At 34.5% G+C, this 19,125-nt stretch overlaps 1 protein-coding gene across 1 annotated transcript in view; it reads left to right on the forward strand.

The window, feature by feature from the left end:
* Positions 1-19,125, forward strand: part of LOC138698958 (cytochrome P450 4C1-like) — a 103,624-nt gene that overhangs the window by 57,101 nt on the left and 27,398 nt on the right. The window contains exons 6-10 of the mRNA XM_069825152.1: positions 6,455-6,524; positions 9,491-9,617; positions 10,236-10,362; positions 12,803-12,912; positions 13,494-13,562. Coding sequence (XP_069681253.1) covers positions 6,455-6,524; positions 9,491-9,617; positions 10,236-10,362; positions 12,803-12,912; positions 13,494-13,562 — 503 coding nt within the window. The remainder of the gene's footprint in view (positions 1-6,454; positions 6,525-9,490; positions 9,618-10,235; positions 10,363-12,802; positions 12,913-13,493; positions 13,563-19,125) is intronic.

Genomic DNA, 19,125 nt, shown 5'->3' on the forward strand with positions numbered 1-19,125 from the left:
TGCGGGCGTTAACCCAGCAGCCGGCTGGTCGGTCTAGGCCCATCACGGGCTGTAGCGCCATGGATTATTATATTAGACCTATGGTTAATATTATTCAATATAGCTCATAGCCACCCTAAACCCATTATATCCTGACCTAGTTACCACACGAGTGAAGCTCTATTCGTACAACTTACGAGGTCCCAACCTGTCGTCGGATAGATGACTAAACAAAGCAAACAACAATATAGTTCAATATAAACCAACCCAAGACGACCTAAGGCAATAGAATTCAACCCAAGACAAACTCAACTCCAAACAGTGAATTCAATCCCATCAGTATAATTCGACGCAACCCAAAATATTCCGACCTGGCACAAAATATTCCAACCCAGCCCAAAATATTCCGTTTCAGATCAAAATATTCCGACCTGGCACAAAATATTCCAACCCAGCCCAAAATATTCCGTTTCAGATCAAAATATTCCGACCGAGCTCAAAATATTCCAACCCTAAGCACAATCTTACGGCTCAACTCACAATATTCCAACTCAACCCACAATATTTCAACTCAATCCAAAATATTTAAACCCAAACCACAATTCTCCGGCACAACTCAAATTTTTTCAACTCAACTCACAATATTCCAACTCAATCTACAATATTTGAACTCAACCCAAAATATTCTAAACCAAACCACAATGTTCCGGCTTAACGCACAATATTCTAACTCAACCCACCATTTTTCAACTCAACCCAAAATATTCCACCTCAACACAAAATATTCCAACTCGACCCAAAATATTCCAACTCAACCAAAAATATTTTACATTAACCGAGAATATTCCAACTCAACCCATAATATTCCACTCAAACCAAAATATTACAACTCAATCCTAAATATTCCAAATCAACCCAAAAAATTCCAACTCAACCAGAAGTCCAACGCAAACAAAAATATTACTACTACTTCTTCGTAATGTCCAGGTTTCTGCCCCATGCAATGCCACACTCTACACGGAGAATTTCACTAGTCTCTTCCTTGGTTCTTTTCCAGTGCTCCTTTTCCTATTAAAAAGTGCTCCTTTTGCTATTAAAATCTTTGCCATTGCTTTCTTCCTTTTGCCTTCTTGGCAGCAACTTATGTCACTGCTTATAGTATACCCCAAGCATTTCAAGATGTCCACTTGTTCTACTGGCTGTTTTGAGTTCCCACGTTTACCTTCATTTTTCTTCTGATTACCACGGTAGATTTATTTTTTTGCGTTTTATTTTCTTCCCATACTGCTAACAGCACTCTTTTATTTTTAGTATCATATCATTTAGTTTCATCCCCTCTTCTGTTAACATAAATTCAGGAAATCGTAAGTACTTTATTCACCTTCCTCCTACTCTCACCCATCCTATATTCTGAAAACAGTTCTTCACTAAATCCTCCAAGCAGATATTTAACCGGGTAGGAAGGCCTAATAAAGGGTTACCTCTTCCTCACACTACTTCACTTCCTTCTGACACTTCTTCTTCTATCCTCTATCTGACATGATGTTTTACATACGGATTACTGAAAAATTTCCTCTCTTTCCAATCCACACTAATTTCCTTCAGGACCCTCTTTTTGTTTTTCAGGATCAGGATTTAGGCAATAAAGTCTGTTCCGACTTTAGAGGGTTATGTCGTTTATCAATTGAGTTTTAGGTCTTCACAATACTCCTTCGTCATTTCGGCAGATAGATAGTTAAAAGGAGTATTGTTGGTAATCTATATTCTTCCATTCTTTGAAAGTGTTCGTACCAATTCTGTTTTTATTCTTTCATTCGCTGGACTAAATTGTAAATATTTAATTGTTGTCTTATATCTTCGTTTCTTTCTTGTTCTAATAGTGAATAACTTCCCAATTCTGAGAAATTTAATTTCACTGCTTTCCAGTTGTCTGTCAGCATTTCTGCTTTAAGTCCAGTTCTCGTACCCATAAGTTAAAAGCGGAACGGTTAAAGTTTTGTAAAATTTCATCTGTGATTCTTGCTAAGTTTTAGTTTTGAGTGAGCGGCAAATTGTTCCACACTTTCTCTGAAATGTGTTTAGTTTGTGGTCTATATCGTCTTCCTTTATGTATGAGATATTGCAACCTAAGTAACTACTGTAAAGGATGATACTTGTTCTATTGCTTCATTATTAATTATAATTATACATCTTAAATGATCTATGCTTTTAGATCTAGGGCTGGAAATTTTAAGATTATTGATCATCATGCATTTTTGAAGACGATGCGCTGCAATTTGTAATTCGTCTTCCGATTCTAATATGAGCACCTGATCGTCCGCAAATAATATAATATTTAAAACCATATTATTTATGTTAAGTCCACGTGTAAAATCTCATTGCTATTATCATAAACTGTGTCAATATATATGTTAAAAAGTTCCGGTGATAAAGGGCAGCCTTGTTTCATTCCTTGATTAATTTTACCTTTTTCATTAGTTGCATTCGGAATATATATTATTATTTTTGTATTTTTGTATGAACTTTGTATTGTTTTAATTAAATAATAGGGTATTGTTTACTATATATTATTTAACATAACTTATTACGTTAGAACTTGTCAGTTTATTCCAATGCACTCTGTAAGAAGCCTTTTCAAAGTCGACAATTACTACATACGTTTCTTTATTCTTCTCTATTTATCTTTCGCCGATTGTTCGCAGCAGTTCAATTATTGCATCTGTCGTATCGTTTCCCTTCCTGAAGCCAAACTGCTCTTCTTCCAACTGTTTTTCCACATTAGAATATAAACGCCGATTCAGTATTCGCAGGAGAATCTTCGCCGAGTGGGATATCAGGCTAATAGTCCTAAACGCATTACATTTGTTGGTATTATTTTTACTCCGTATTGGAAACAACACAGTCTCTGTGAAATTTGTTTCCCATCCGTCTTTCTAATATATTTTGTTGGATAATAATAAAATTTCCTTCTTGTCTTCACTCAAACATTTCAATAATTCGATGGCGATTCCGTCAACTCCTGTTGCTCTCCCATTCTACACATTTCTAAGGGCTAGCTCAACTTCTTACAAAGAATAAAAAATTCTTTTTCTTCTTTTGATGCATCTGCTTCATCTTCTATAGTTAAATCATCTGAACGATTTCCTGTCTCATATAGCTCTTCTACATATTTCGTCCATTTGTTCACTATTTCTTGTTTGTCTATTATTTAAATACCAATTTCGTCTTCTGTCAACCAAATGGAATTCTATTTCTTATTTGTGAAGTAAAAACTTTGTACTTCGCTGTACATTGAGTCATGTATTCCTTTTCTTCTAGATGCTTTATTTCTCCACATATCTCTTTCATCCAATTTTTCTTCGCTTTATCAGTTTCTCTTTCTAGTACGTTATTTAGTTTAGTTTCTTCTACTTTCTGTGTTGTTTTTTATTTTATTTCCTTGCGCTACCTTCTACGACATTTTTCCTTTGATATTAAATATTTTTAATACTCATACTTTCTCCGTAACCTACTTCTATTTTTTTCGGTTGTCTTTATACAGACTTTTAATGAATCCATTACTCATTACTATGTGTGGATTCTTATTTAGCGGCTATTTCTTGAATTTTTTTTCAAATCATCCTCTTCCCTCTTCAGTCTTTTTTTCTATTACCGATTCCTGTATCACCTTTCTCCCTCGTATCTTCTTCAGAAGAATATCTATTTCGCCCGTCAGTTGGACACGATCTATGTAAGTTAATGACAACTCGTTTCCTATAACGTCTTATTTATTTACAAATGGTTTTTAAGAAACCCAGATTTTCATTGCCGCCATCTATCCCTATCCTGACAAGCTTAATCCAGTCCCTACCATCATATCGATTTTATTATTATCCTCCCATCTTCGCCTTTGTCTTTTCCCCCTCAGATCTTCAAAGTAACGATCCATATGCATTTATATTTTGACCCATACGTGCTACATGCCCTGTCCAACTCAAATATCTGGATTTAATATTCCTCATCATGTTAGGTTATGAATACAATCCGTGCGTTTCTGCGTAGGGTAACTTTTTCCATTCTCCTGCAACTACATCCCTCTTTGCCCCAAATATTTTCCTAAGCACCTTATTCTCGAACACCCTTAACCTCTGTTCCTGATCTTCTCAACCGAATAATAACAGCGCTTTTGACATATTAATTACTCTGCGTTTAATTTCCTCTATCATTTATAAAAACTCAATGAGGTAAAAACAAATAGTAAAAATAAAAACATAAGAGATTCATATAAGGGTGTAAAGGAATTTAAGAATGAATATCACGCAAGGGTAAACTGATCAAGGATGAGAGTGGTGACTTGCTTGCAGACTCTCCTTCAATCCTGAATAGATGGAAAAATTATTTTTAGCAACTACTAAATATACATAGACCAAGTAGAAATGATCAGGAGGATATTGAAATACAAACTGCTGAGCCATTTATACCCGAACCCACACTTCCTGAAGTCGAAATTTCGATAGAAAATCTGACAAATTATAAGTCTCCATGTACCGATCAAATTCCAGCAGAATTAAAACAAGAGGGTGGAAGCGCATTGTCTAACGAAATTTATAAGCTTGTACTTGCTATTTGGGAAAAGGAAATTGTACCAGAACAATGGAAGGAGCCCTTAATCGTACCTATAAATTAAATAGGGAGACAAGACTAACTCTATTAACTTTCGAGGAATATCACTTTAATTGTCGTCGTACAAAATTTTGTCCCATATTCTTTTAAAAAGATTAACTCCATATGTAGATGAAATTATTGGGGATCATCAGTGTGGGTTTAGGCGTAATAGATGAACTAATGATAAGATATTTTGTAATCGACAGATAATGGAGAAAAATGGGATTATAAGGGTACAGTGCATCAGTTATTCATAGATTTCAAAAAGGCATATGACTCGGTTAAGAGAGAATATTTAATGATATCCTTATTGAATTTGGTATTCCCAAGAAACTATTTCGATTAATTAAAATGTGTCTCAGTGAAATGTACATCAGAGTCAGTATAGGTCAGATTCTGTCAGATACATTTCCAATTAGGAAATTAGGAAAGTCCAGGATAACAGAGAGGGCTTGGAATTGAACAGGTTACATCAGCTGCTTGTCTATGGTGATGACGTGAATATGTTAGGAGAAAATCCACAAACGATGAAGATAAACGCAAAAATTTTACCTGAAGCAAGTAAAGCGATAGGTTTGGAAATAAATCCCGAAACGACAAAGTATATGACTATGTCTCGTGACGAGAATATTGTACGAAATGGAAATATAATAATTGGAAATTTATCCTTTGAAGAGGTGGAAAAATTCAAATACCTGGGAGCAACAGTAACAAATATAAATGATACTCGGGAAGAAATTAAACACAGAATAAATATGGGAAATGCGTGTTATTATTCGGTTGAGAAGCTTTTATCATCCAGTCTGCTGTCAAAAAATCTGAAAGTTAGAATTTATAAAACAGTTATATTACCGGTTGTTCTTTATGGTTGTGATACTTGAACCCTCACTTTGAGAGAGGAATTTAGGTTAAGGGTGTTTGAGAACAACGTGCGTAGAAAAATATTTGGGACTAAGAGGGATGAAGTTACAGGAGAATGGAGAACGTTACACAACACAGAACTGCACGCATTGTATTCTTCTCCTGACATAATTATTAACATTAAATCCAGACGTTTGAGATGGACAGAGCATGTAGCACGTACGAGCGAATCCAGAAATGCATATAGAGTGTTAGTTGGGAGGCTGTAATGAAGAAGACCTTTATGGAGGCCGAGACGTAGATTGGAAAATATTAAAATGGATTTGGGGGAGGTGGGATATGATGATAGAGACTGGATTAATCATGCACAGGATAGGGACCAAAAGCGGGCTTATGTGAGGGCGGCAATGAACCTCCGGGTTCCTTAAAAGCCAGTAATTAAGTAAGTATACTATTATTTATATTTGTTACTTTTCCTCCAAGGTATTTGAATTTTTCCAGCTTTTTAGAGACTAAATTTCCAATTTTTATATTTATGTTTCCTACTATGTTCTTGTCAGGATATATAATCATAAATTTTGTTTTTTCGGGGTTTACTTCCAAACCTACTTGCTTTACTTGCTTCAAGTAAAATTCCCGTGTTTTCCCTAATAGTTTGGAGATATTCTCCATGTTTTCCTGAACTTTCCTAATGACATATTGTAGAGCAAATATAAGAAGTAAATGTGAGAGTACATCTCCTTGCTTTAGCCTGCAGTGAATTTGAAATCATCAGACAGTACCTAGCCTATATGGACTCTTCTGTAAGTTTCACTGGGACACATTTAAATTAATCCAAGTAGTTTCTTGGGGTTACCAAATTCAATAAGAATATTATATAAAACTTCCATTTTAACCGAGTCAAACACCTTCTTGAAATCTATGAATAACTGGTGTACGTATACTAATATTGTGATTTCATAATTCACAGAATCCGCAATGGGAGCGTGTGTAAATGCCCAAAAATACGAAAATTCAGATTATGTTACAGCTGTGAACGAGTAAGTATACAGAAACATCTTATATATTACATTCATTTTTGAGCGTCGTGTTGAGAAGATAATATTTTAATTTACTGTCCTTACAGATTTGCAAAATTACATTGTAAACACATTCCATTTACGTTCGTCCCCTCCATGCTCCTCATTTCTACTAAACTTTCTTCAGGGCTGTCTGACGCTCCCCTAACCATAATTCTGCTATCAGCATCTTTAAGGTCAATTATACTATTATACACTTTGGTTTATAGACTTTTTGTTTTAGACCTACAGCTTTTAGACACACTGACCTAGGAGCAGTGCGCTATATATAACTGCTTGATTGTAGAAGAACTTGAATAACGGGGTAGTAATCGTGTTCAGTTTGTTTCATGAAATAAATATAACTTATATCAATTTAAGCTAAGTACAGTAGAGGAGGCAATACCAGTCCTGTGACGTTACCATGTGCCGTAGCTATATCATCTATGGATATGGAGCGGAAAGATAGGTCTTACAAGCAAACATTATCATGTGGCAGATAAAAGTTATTTTTTCCATACATCGTGTTAATGATGTCAAAACAAGTACTTATACAAATTTCGATCATTCGACCGCAAATACGAAGGTTGTAAAAAAAAGTTTCCTTGGGGCCATTTACAACTCCATGGAAATATTTATTGGAACAGATACAGCAATAAATGTTTTAAATATTTTTGAAAATATTGTTAACACGAATTGAGATATTTGTCATACTGTGGGATACAAATATCCCTGTGACGTTGAAGTCTGCAGTCTGAATTTGAAACTAATGGTGACAGCTATCTGCACCTCTCTGTAGATCCCACGGTATGATTTAATTGTCTTAATTGCTATATCTGTCTCAATAACTTTTTCCAATTAAAGTATGTTGTCTTTCTGTAAACTACCCCAAGGAAACTTACTTTTAACGGCCCTCGTAATTACGTTCGATTGGTCCAAAATTTGTGCAATCACTTATTTTGACATTATTAACTAGTTGGAAAAAGAAAAAATAAATTTTATTATTATTATTATTATTATTATTATTATTATTATTATTATTATTATTATTATTTTAACATTTTATTTTAACTGGCAGATTTAAGGCCCACCGCAATGATACAAAATTACTACAGTGCTATAAACAATACATGATTAATATAATACATCATACGATACAATACATATTTAAATAATAGCTACAATAACCATTCTTTTTATCATTACAACACATCAATAAAATAATAATAATAATATTAATATTAATAATAATAATAATAATAATAATAATAACATTCATACTCAAATATAATTAAATTATTAAGCTCGAACTTAATTATAGTTATAACTTGAATTTGACTGCGTCCGTAAGAAATTGTTTAGCCTTTGCTTGTAAGTTGTACGTTATTGTCTGACAGCCCGTTATCTTCTGAGGTAGAGAATTTCATTCATAGGTGACCGAGACAGTAAAAGAGGATGAATAGTAGGATGTTCTATTGGGAGGAATTCCTAGAATTTGGCTCTCCTGTGACTTGGTGTTTAGATTGTGATTGGAGGATAAGTATTGAAACCGGGAACGCAGATAATTTGGAGTAGAAGTGTGGAGAACTCGAAACAAAAGAGACAGCGAATGAAGTGTTCTACTGTTATTGAGTCACAGACAGGATACATATTTGAACGAGGGTGTAATATGGTCAAATTTGCGAGCATTGCTGATGAATCTTACACACATACTGTGCACAAACTGCAGCTTGTTCGAAAGTTCAGTTGTCAAATCTGTCAGTATTACGTTGCAATATCAAACAATGGTAATACGAGAGTTTGGACTAAGGTCTCTTTTAATTTTGGCGGAAAAGATTTTTTTGAATCCGTATAGCATTCACAGTTGGATATTTCCTTTCTTTGACATTCCTAATTTAAATTTTCTTCTAAGTAAATGCCGAGGTTTCTGACGACAAAATGGTATGGAATAGTGGCACTATTTACTGTAATGATTGGGATATGTCTGTTGTCCATTATGTTCAGTAGCCTTTATGTCCAATTATTACAGCGTGTGACTTACTAGCATTTAACCTAAGTCCGAACTTATTCGCCCATGTAGAAACATGATTCAAGTCAGGATTAAGTTTGTCAATAGTTGCATCAATTTCGTCTGGTCGGGAGTGTATATAAAGTTGTAAGGTATCTACGTAAATGTGATATTTGCAGTAGTGTAGGTTTGTAGTCATGTCATTAAAATAAAAGGAGAAAAGCAGTGGTCCACACACAGTACCTTGACGTACTCTTACTTTCGTGTATCGCCAAGGGGAAAACCGATTTTGTATTGTTAACGATCATGAAGATAAGATTCCATCCAATTAATGTAGTTGTCAGATAAATATAACGTTCTTAGTCTTGCAAGTAGTAGGTCAAAATCAATTCAGACGAATGCTTTACTGAAGTCAAGTAGTGTCACCTCGCCTCTGTAAAAAGCTTCTCTCAAGTCTTCAGTCCCTTTATCAGCCCCTTTGAGAGTATTTGCATTTTAGTGTGAGATGAACTTTTATGTCTGTAGATTCTTATAATGTTAATCAAAAATTAAACAAACTCCCTTTCTGTCAGCTCATTCTTTGCCTTCTCGCCCAATTCACATGCCAGGTCTCGTCTTCGAACTTATACGTCGTATATTTGCAGCTTATAATGAACTTTACAAACAAATTTTTATTAAGGATAGTTTATTTTTTCAATAGCTTAGTTTATTGAGACTAATATTTTAACTTATTTCTAAAAAAAAAAGTACAAGTGTACATGGAATTCTCAGAACTGCATGTTAGAAACCACTTACATCCGACATAAACATTTTCTTACAATTTTCTCCTTTATTCGCAATTTCCCTACCACATACTTTGCCGTTATTCATTTCTCAATTGAATGTTTGAATTATAAACAAATATTGCAGTTTGATTTTAATGGTAATTGAAATTTTGCAGAATGAAAGCGATCTTATCAGAACGATTGGCAAAACCGCTTCTAGCTTTCGACTTTATTTTCAATTTTACCAAGTGGAGCAAGCTTCAAAAGAAGAGCCTTGAAATTATAGACGGATTTACTAAGAAGGTAAGAACTTTTAATTGATCTCACGTCAGAAATTACATTTAAGAAGTTTCGAAGGCATTTAACTTTAATTACCTTAGGAACAACAACTGCAGTACCTCATCTCATTGAGTAAAAATACATAAATTTTCTTATATTTTAACATTAACTGAAATAAATATGGTTGTAGGCTATCAAATATTTTAACATGGTATAGGTATGCAGTTATTTCATACCCTGAAGTATCAAAAACATTGTATGAACATACAAACATTCGGAGAAGCAGGACATGGGAAACCACTGAAATTCAGATTAATTTAAATGTTCTTTCTTTATTTCTTGTTATACTGACAATAATTTACCTTTGAAAATTTACAGCCAAAAATATGTTGTATTATAAAAACAAATAGAAAATGCATTAACAATTGAGGACCGTGTTTGCAAAACTTGCTAACTACAAAATTTGTAAAATTGAGATTTTGGTGGATTCGTTAACATAAAGCAGGCCTCTACACGATGTCGAAGTTATCTTAGTAAAATTGCATTATTTCTATTCATTATAGTGTGTCAAAGTATGATGGTTGCACCTATAACCTATATGTCTCCATTCAGTTTTTTGCGTCTCCTGTATTTTTTTTTCAGTTAGCAAGTTTTGCAAAAACGCTCCTCAATTTAAACTTTTTATTTTTCTTTCGGGTTATTAGAGAGCGTAAGCAGCAAAGATTGAAAAATATTCGAGAACATTTTCCAGAAGACGACGAATATTTCGGTAATGGAATGTTATTTTGTATTATCCCTTCAACATTTTGTTTAACATGGTTTTAGAGCAGCACTCAAACGAGTTTTTATACTGATATCTGTATCAAGCTGTAGATGAGGAGGAGAGACCTGAAATGTGAACTGTGTCTTTGGGGAAAGAATGAATTATCACAAAAAGACTTTGTTTCATGATGATTAATATTACACGAATCTACCTACACGAAAGTTCATTGAACACTAAAACATATATTCCACCTCCATACCTATTGGTGATAAAATCGCGACACATGATGGGGTCTCAGGACAGATCTTGTCTCATTTACATTTCAGGGATAAAATAGTAGACGCCAAGTTATACAGAGTGACTCAAAAGTTCCGCGTCATAGAGAAACTCCGTTATTAGTGCAGATAGCGAAAAATGGAAAAAAGGGAAAGTTCTTGGAAACATATAGTTTTAAATCCAATGTTCTTGAATTTTTCAGCGTAGAATACACCATTTAATCTATAGACTATTACAACATACACATCAATCCCAATGCCGCAAAATTAATGGCTTTTCCGCTGATTCTACCGGAGTCTAGATACGTAGTGTATCGAGCAAATTACGAAATGATGGCGATAATTAGCAGTGTTGCCAATACACGTTCAGTGAAAACCGCCAGACAAGAATGAAATTCCCCTGAATTGTTCTGCAATCAATGTAAAGAAATTAAATAACCGCTAAAATCTGCATGGCAATCATTTTTCTCTGACACATATTATATGCCTAAAATCCAAATCAACTAGAGGAAAAGACACTAATTTGACAGCATTGGAACTCTCAGGGTATTTCGTATTAGTTTGCAGTCTGAACGATGTATTCTACATTAAAAATTTAACCACACTAGACTGAATACATATTTCTAACAACTTTCCCCCTCTTTCCATTTTTCCCTATATGCACTAAAAATGGAGTTTGTCTATGTCGCAGGACTTTTGAATCACTCTGTATAGATTTCATGTTGGACGGATTTCACGCCGCAATAAATCGGTGACAAATTTCGCTTAAACGTCAAAATTCTACGATTTCAAATTTCAGTAACAATTAGTCCCATAATATACACGCTTGGCAACGATTTCGTTTGTGGTTTCTATTCTCAGAAAGCACAAATAATAGTTATCGAGTGTATTAACCCTCTAATGCATGACCACTTTTCCCCCCTTCTAATCCATAACATGAGCCTACAAGGCCCGTACTTACTTCCAATTCAATATGCCGTGTCAATTTGAATTGTTATGTTTATTTAAATTAATTATACAAATGGTAACTAATAATGGAAATAAATTTTACAATGTTAATAAATGTTCTTCCCTTAATTACAGATAAAATGAACTCAATTTTCAATTCGTAGCTTTGCAGAATTAAATATAAACATTCATACATTAAATTTTCTTTTCATTTACTTCAAACCTGTCTGTCTTCAAGATTTTCACTTTTCACATTCACAGCATACTATCGCTACGCTCACTGCACACATTTCATTTATTATACTTTTCTGTCTTTATTTACTGGACATATGTAACATCTTTTCCCCTTTCCACTTTGGTTCTGTTATTTCGATGACTCTGGAAATCCGATTGCACAGAGAATCATAGCTTCTTTGATACTTTTCTGTAGATATATGATCAGGTTTATACCTTCTATCTGTGGCATAATTAGTTCATTGGCCAGCTCTTAGAGAAATATTCTCCTCTTAGATGACGTCTCACCACAAAATTGTTGATGTTTGTTTTTATATATCAGGAATGCATTTACACGTGCTACATCCAACATGTTGGAAAATAATACACATTACCATCTCTTTGTTTTACGTAGAGTAGTGTAATTTCTCGTCATTTGACCTATACACTCCACACTCCCTTCAGTCTTGTAATAAACATTAATTTCTGGCTTAGTTTCCAAATCTGATATCACAGATTTGTCTTTGTGTTTTGTACGTAGAAAAATTATATTCTTGTTCTTCTTAGGAACATAACTTACAAGAGTTAGTTCACCATGAAAACAAAATTCTAATAATGTTCTGGATTTATGGGTTTGCATCACTGGTGATATGTCCCTCTTGTCTTTCTTAATAGTGCCGACTAAAGTAAGTCTTTTTGTGAGGAGTTCTTGTGCCAGAGCAACTGATGTAATGTAATTGTCACATGTAATGTTCCATCTAGATTGTTCAATTTGTACCACCATTTGACGTACAACATTACTACATTTTAATTAATGTAGATACGTGTCTATATGTTATGATATGATTACAAGTGTATATTTGTTGTTCAATTTGTTATAATTAGTTTCAATTATAACACTAATATACTCTACGTAAAATAGGGTTTATATATATGGAATATATACTACTACTAATAGCTTGTACCTTATGTAATACTATATAATATAGAACTCGCTGTTGGTTCCTCAGGACAAAAGAAGCGTATAGCTTTCTTGGACATGTTGCTGGATGCATCTGAGGATGGTAATAAATTGACAGACGAAGAGATACAAGAAGAAGTGGATACTTTCATGTTCGGGGTAAGATTTACCTGATGGAATAGTATTCGGAAAATATTTTATTTAGTTTTCATTCCTTTATTTTATGGTGCAATGGACATTATTGAATAAGTGATCAGCGAAGGTGCAGCATTACATAAATACGCTGAGTGAACAAATAATTTATTGTTATGGATACGAAAGCTTAATTTAGCAGGACTAACAGGATTCTGTAAAAAATCTTCACAAGTGTATTCATTTCTTAATTATTTCCTAAAACATAATGATATCACAGTTTATTGAATGAAAACATATTATGTTACATCATTAAAATTTACATTGAAATAACCCACATTTAATGCTATAGTGACAACGTGATTCACTTGGATTATTACAAAAACGAAGTAATGAACAAAATGATGAAGGAAAATAATAATTTAAACTTATGTTAAAAAGAAAATAATGTGAAATAAAAATTCAATAGGTTGTTAATAATTAAAATGTGCTTACTTTGAGACTCTCGAAATGTTCGTCTGTATTTAATAAGCATTTTCATTAAGACTTCATAGATATTGACAAAACAAGAATGTTTCTGAATCACAGCATTGTTTTTCTCTTCACAGGGTCATGATACAATTGCAGCTGCAATTAGCACTTCCCTCTATCTGTTAGGTCTGCATCCTGAAATACAGGTAAGATATCCTGGTAGCTTCCACTAGAAAAGTTTATTCTCTTAATTTGTTTTTCAAAGTCATAAATAAACTCTCATATATAGCGACAACTCCGATTAAGGTTCTGACTGATATTTACATTTATTATTATCAAGCAGTGACTCTCACGTGGCTATATGCGTAAGATGAAAAATAACTGTTGGTATACATTTAGAGGCTGCTTATGTAATTTAGAGTTAAAAATTAATAAACTCCGTTAATATTTACCCTCTTTAAATAATTAACACACTAGTGTACTAAAAATTTATTATTTTATGTCCCAAGTCATTTTAACGCCGTCTAAATTTGCATACACTAGGCTCGGAGGAATACATGCAGACGCGTCTAAATTTTCATACGCTAGGTTCTTGAGGATACATTCAGAGACTTTGAAGTAGAAATTATATATTGCCATTTAATTAAATATACAAAAATGTGTCAATTTAACAGTTATTTGAAGGGTTCAGAACCATAGTGGGCTAAGCGGCATTTAATAAAACCGTAGAAAACAAGGGTTAAAATGAAGTTATTAACACAATTCAATAGAAAAATATAGCAAGTAATATAAAGTACACACATTAAAACTAAATTATATGTCAATCTTCATTAAAATATGGTATTCACTTAAATTTAATCATTACTTTCTCCGTTTTTAATAAATGGCGCTTGGCCCACTATGGCTCCGAAAACTTCAATTGTAATTTGTAACCATTTGATTCATATCCATCAATCTCTTTCTGTATTTTATTAAACTTGACATAGTATTGTACTAGCAACTGAAATTTTAATAAATTTTAATTACTAAATTAATCGACATGTACACATATCAAATAAAATGCAAAATTTATATTTTGGTGTAACTTACTGTAATCTACATGTCATTAAAAATAATTGCAATAATGTTTATAATATTAGAAAATAATAATTATTCAATATATTTTCATATCAAGCACTTTCTACAATAATCCTATAACTAAACTTAAATTCTCTAGAGTAAATGCATGAGAGACAACATGCTCATGACTTAGTGTCGTGGAGCATGAAGCATTCAATGTGCAAGGCAACGTTGCATTTTGTTCAAATGTGTGTTACGGCTTTGTAACACCGTGCGCATCTTCTTTGAGTACGACTTTACCTGGCCAGTGTTCTTTACCGTCAAATCGTACTTCACAAAGGACACCAGAACTACGCTGAGGATTCACAATTCTCGGTCGTGACACTATTGGTGCTGCAAGCAAGGGTATAATTATTCTTCTTAAAAATCCAAGTAAAGGTATCCCGCTTTCAACATGCCTGTACAGAAGCCATCCCTTTACTACTGCAGCGTTAAGACAGAATCGGACAACGGGCCAATACCACTTTTTAGACCGGAGACTAATACAGTAGGCACTCCTGAATTGGTGAAATAAGTCCACACTTCCCATACTCATTGATCAAACTCGGCTGAAGTATATTTACTCTGTTTTTGGAAGATGCACTATATCTTGAAACTTGGTGAGTCCTGCAACAACACTGTCAGTTCTATTGTTAGCCATGGTTACTTGACTGTTATCATTCCAACGCACGAGAGTGATGTTGCTGACTGGATATTGTAGATAATCAAAGGAACCCCTGGCAGATTTCTTCAAATCTTTTGGCGGTGCGTTTTGAGTCCTATCTACTCTTATTGTACCAGTCACATTGATTTCTTTCCTAGTCATGTCTTCCAGTAGGGAAATGAATTTAAATAATTGTCAATAAAAACTTGACTTTGAGATAGCACAAATCCTTCGACCATTTGCTTCGTAATAGAACTTCCCAGAGTCTTATTTGTATCTCTTTCTTCGCGGCCTTTGTACAGTTCGAAGCGGACACAGTATCCATTGGTATATTCAGACACCAGAACTTAACCCTCCTACTACCATGGGCACTAAACAAATCGTTCGTATCTCCTTCTAAAATATTTTGTATTTATTTTTCTCTTTTTGACTTTTATTTATTTTTGGTTAATGACACTTCTGTAAAACAATACTCGTCTACCATTTTCAGCTTCTGAAATATTGAATTAATTACACTTAGTACCGCGTAGTCAGCATTGACCCCAAAACGGCATTTTGTGTGGTTTATAATTTATTGCGGACGAACAACTGGTAATTAACCCTTATGTTACCTAGAGGCAGATTATGACACTCTTTAATCCAGTTCTTAATTTTTTCGGCAACGTTTCACTAACACTTCAGCAACTAACTGCCTTTGTTTTGCGGTCTGAGCGAATACACTACGGCTGCTGTACGTCTAATTCTGCCCGATCATGAAGTATGAAAATTTTGTTAGAACAAAATGCTGCGATTGTGATGCTACGTTGCTGACGAACGATGACCAGAAAAAATTTTGATGACGATGGGGATGTTGACGATATCGAAAGTCTTGAAGACGGTGATGTTTCGAGTAGTTATTGTACAACAAGAATCGAGGCCTCGTCTAACGGTGAGGATGAAAATGTTGAATGCTTTGTCCAATACATTTTCAAGTCATGATCACTGGCGTAGCTCAGGCGGTAGCGCGTTTTCCTGCTGGTCCGGAGTTGCGCTCGGGCGTCAGTTCGATTCCAGCCTGCGCCGATAACCTGGTTGGGTTCTTTCCAAGGTTTTCCCCAAACCTAAGGCGGATATCAGGTAATCTATGACGAATTCTCTGTCTCATCTCGCCAAATATCAGTCCGCTAACACCAGTTTCATCGACGCTAGATACCCCAGTGGTTTAATAATTACAAGGGAAAAATTGTTCCGGGGCCAGGTATCGAACCCGGGACCTTTGGCTAAACGGACCAACGTTCTACCAACTGAACTACACAGGAACTCTATTGAGTCAGGTCTGGTAGAGTTCCTGGGCGATATATATATATATATATATATATATATATATACATATATGACTTATGTTACAGTAATATATGCTGAGTTGGTAGAGCATTGGTGCGTTTAGCCAAAGTTCCCGGGTTCGTTACCCAGCCCCGGAACAATTTTTCCCTTGAAATTATTCAAATCACCTTCACAGGAAGCTATATCTGAAAGTTAGGTTTGCATATTACACGTCACTGTTTGTAGACAGAAAACCACAAGAAGTCACACAGAGTTTGTGTGCACTCAATGTTGGTTGCTTGACGTTTGTCAACCCACTTTGAGGTCTGTTGATATAAAGGCAGAAATTGAGTCGGTGTCTAGTAGAGTTCTTGGGTAGATTAGTTGGTAGACCGTTGGTGCGTTTAGCCATAGGTCCCGGGTTCGATACCCGGCTCCGGAACAATTTTTCCCTTGAAATTATTCAAATCAGCTTCACAGGGAGCTATACCTGAAAGCTAGATTTGCAACCCTGTAGTTGATACAGCATCGTTAAATAACCTAGTACAAAAAAGTTAGTCATACCCTTACTGTATAATACCATAAAATAGAATAAAACTTTCCAGTTTATCAATGCTAGCGCGTGTCCCTATTACTAGGTGCTCTCGGGTTCAATTCCCATTGTTGACTGGAATAATAATTATTATGATGGATAAAATCGTAAGATTGGGACTTTTATCGGGGCACTTCGGTTGACTGAAAACATTCAAGCAGGTGCTTAAGTTTTGCAAAGATTACATTCTAAACCATTTGATGTACAAACAATATAGTAATTGATTGGAGAAGTCCTTCGAAGCACGCATGAAAATTGTTTGAAGAAATGTGTTACCTCTCTACACACCAGTTTCAATGTTAATATTGTAGTTAAATAAATAATTTATGAATAAATTATGATGAAAACAGCGGCTGAAGACTAATTTTGTTAATAGATGTCGGTATTGAAAATGTAGGAGTAAGTATTTTTTTTCGATTTTTTAATACGGGATCAGTGTCACAAAAATGTCGGATAGTACAAGGGTTAAACCCAAATCTAATATTTTTTCCTATGATAAACTGTTTTAGATAGTGTTGTTCGTAATATGGTTTCATGCCTCATCAAAGGAATAAACACAAGGCAGGAGTTTAGCAGATTCCCCTCACACTGCTTACTGACGCACTTAAGCAAAGGCTGTATTTTGTGGATACTGCCAGCAAGTGTATTTTCACAATTTTCACTGCAATACATGTACTTCAATATAGACAAAATCCTGTCCCTTAACATTCAAATAGATATAGCAGCATTGCTGACGTCACTCCGTGTTGCCCAATACATTTTTCTGTTTGGCATTTTAGCATATCCTGAGAGCAATAAGATGCCTAGCATCTTATACATTTCGTCAATATCAACAGTGTAACTGTTGTCTCCATATTTGTACTGTGCATATTTTTTGCTTTCTTTGCAGATAAGACTTAAGAACTGTGGTTTTCAGAATAACTGAAATACTTGCAAAGGCTGCATGCCAGTTCCAATAATTGTTTCAATAATTTCCGGGGAATTATCACTCGAATATTTCATTTTGAATTTGGTATCTTCGGCTGTCTCTGGTTTTAATGTTATACTATCCCAATGCTACTCCGTAACTCTCTTTTCTTTCTACGAATAAGCAACACTATCACAAGATTTTCTTCTTGTTGCATTGGCTGAATGGGCTTCAGGTGTTGTAACCTGTGTCTTCTAGTGGTGCAACAGTGGACGAAGAATTAAGTTCCAAACTATATTTTTCCTTTTCATGAGTAATGATCCGAACCAGATCGTACTGAAACATATTATCCTGCGGTAGGTCAGGATGTCAATTACCTTACGTATTTAATTGTTAATCCATATAGCCTTTAGAATCCAGGGGAAGGATATGCCGATCAAATTGATCTTCCATGTTTGTATCGAGAGTTGTGCCTTTTCCTATTTGTTCGATATCAATTAAAGTTAAACTATAAAGTTTAATCAAGATTGGTTGAATGGAAGATGAGTGTTTTAATACATGCAGGTAGAGAGAGAAACAGATAGACGAATAACGTGGCACTAAAAAGCTCTCTGAATGATTGCCAACTATCCTAAGACGAAAAACATAAATATTTTGATAGAGACAATCCCCCCCAGGTCATTTAAAAAGAACTGCAAGGGGAATAAAGGAGAAATCGAGAGATGTCGAGATACCCACAAAACACAATGTCGAAATCTCCCTGAGTTACACCTCCATTCAAAAGACGACAGCACATCCCAAACAAAGTTGTTTGAGGGTAATCACTTTGGCGAATTTACTAACCTGTTAAATGTATAATTATGCAATAATTTGTACATCTACTAGAACTGGTTTATATTTAACTGATTCTGCATAAATTTGATGTTGGTATTCATTCTGGTCACTATTTGGTGAGACAATGTTGATCCTTGAGGTCTTCAGCAAAGGCACTGCAAAAATCCAAATTTAATAGCTCCACGCAAAAATATTGTTGCAATTTCAAATAGTTTATACGGGATCTGATATGGGAGTGATATTCACGTTAAGGGTACTAGGATGTGAAAAATCGGCCAAAAGTGTCATTTTTTGTTTTCTTTGTTTTCGAATTCTTGAATAAATTCTCTATCCAAAAATATATATATTGTAGGGGTTTCTGGGTTTAAATGC

This window comes from Periplaneta americana, chromosome 4 (genome assembly GCF_040183065.1).
Source record: "Periplaneta americana isolate PAMFEO1 chromosome 4, P.americana_PAMFEO1_priV1, whole genome shotgun sequence".
NCBI lineage: Eukaryota > Metazoa > Arthropoda > Insecta > Blattodea > Blattidae > Periplaneta > Periplaneta americana.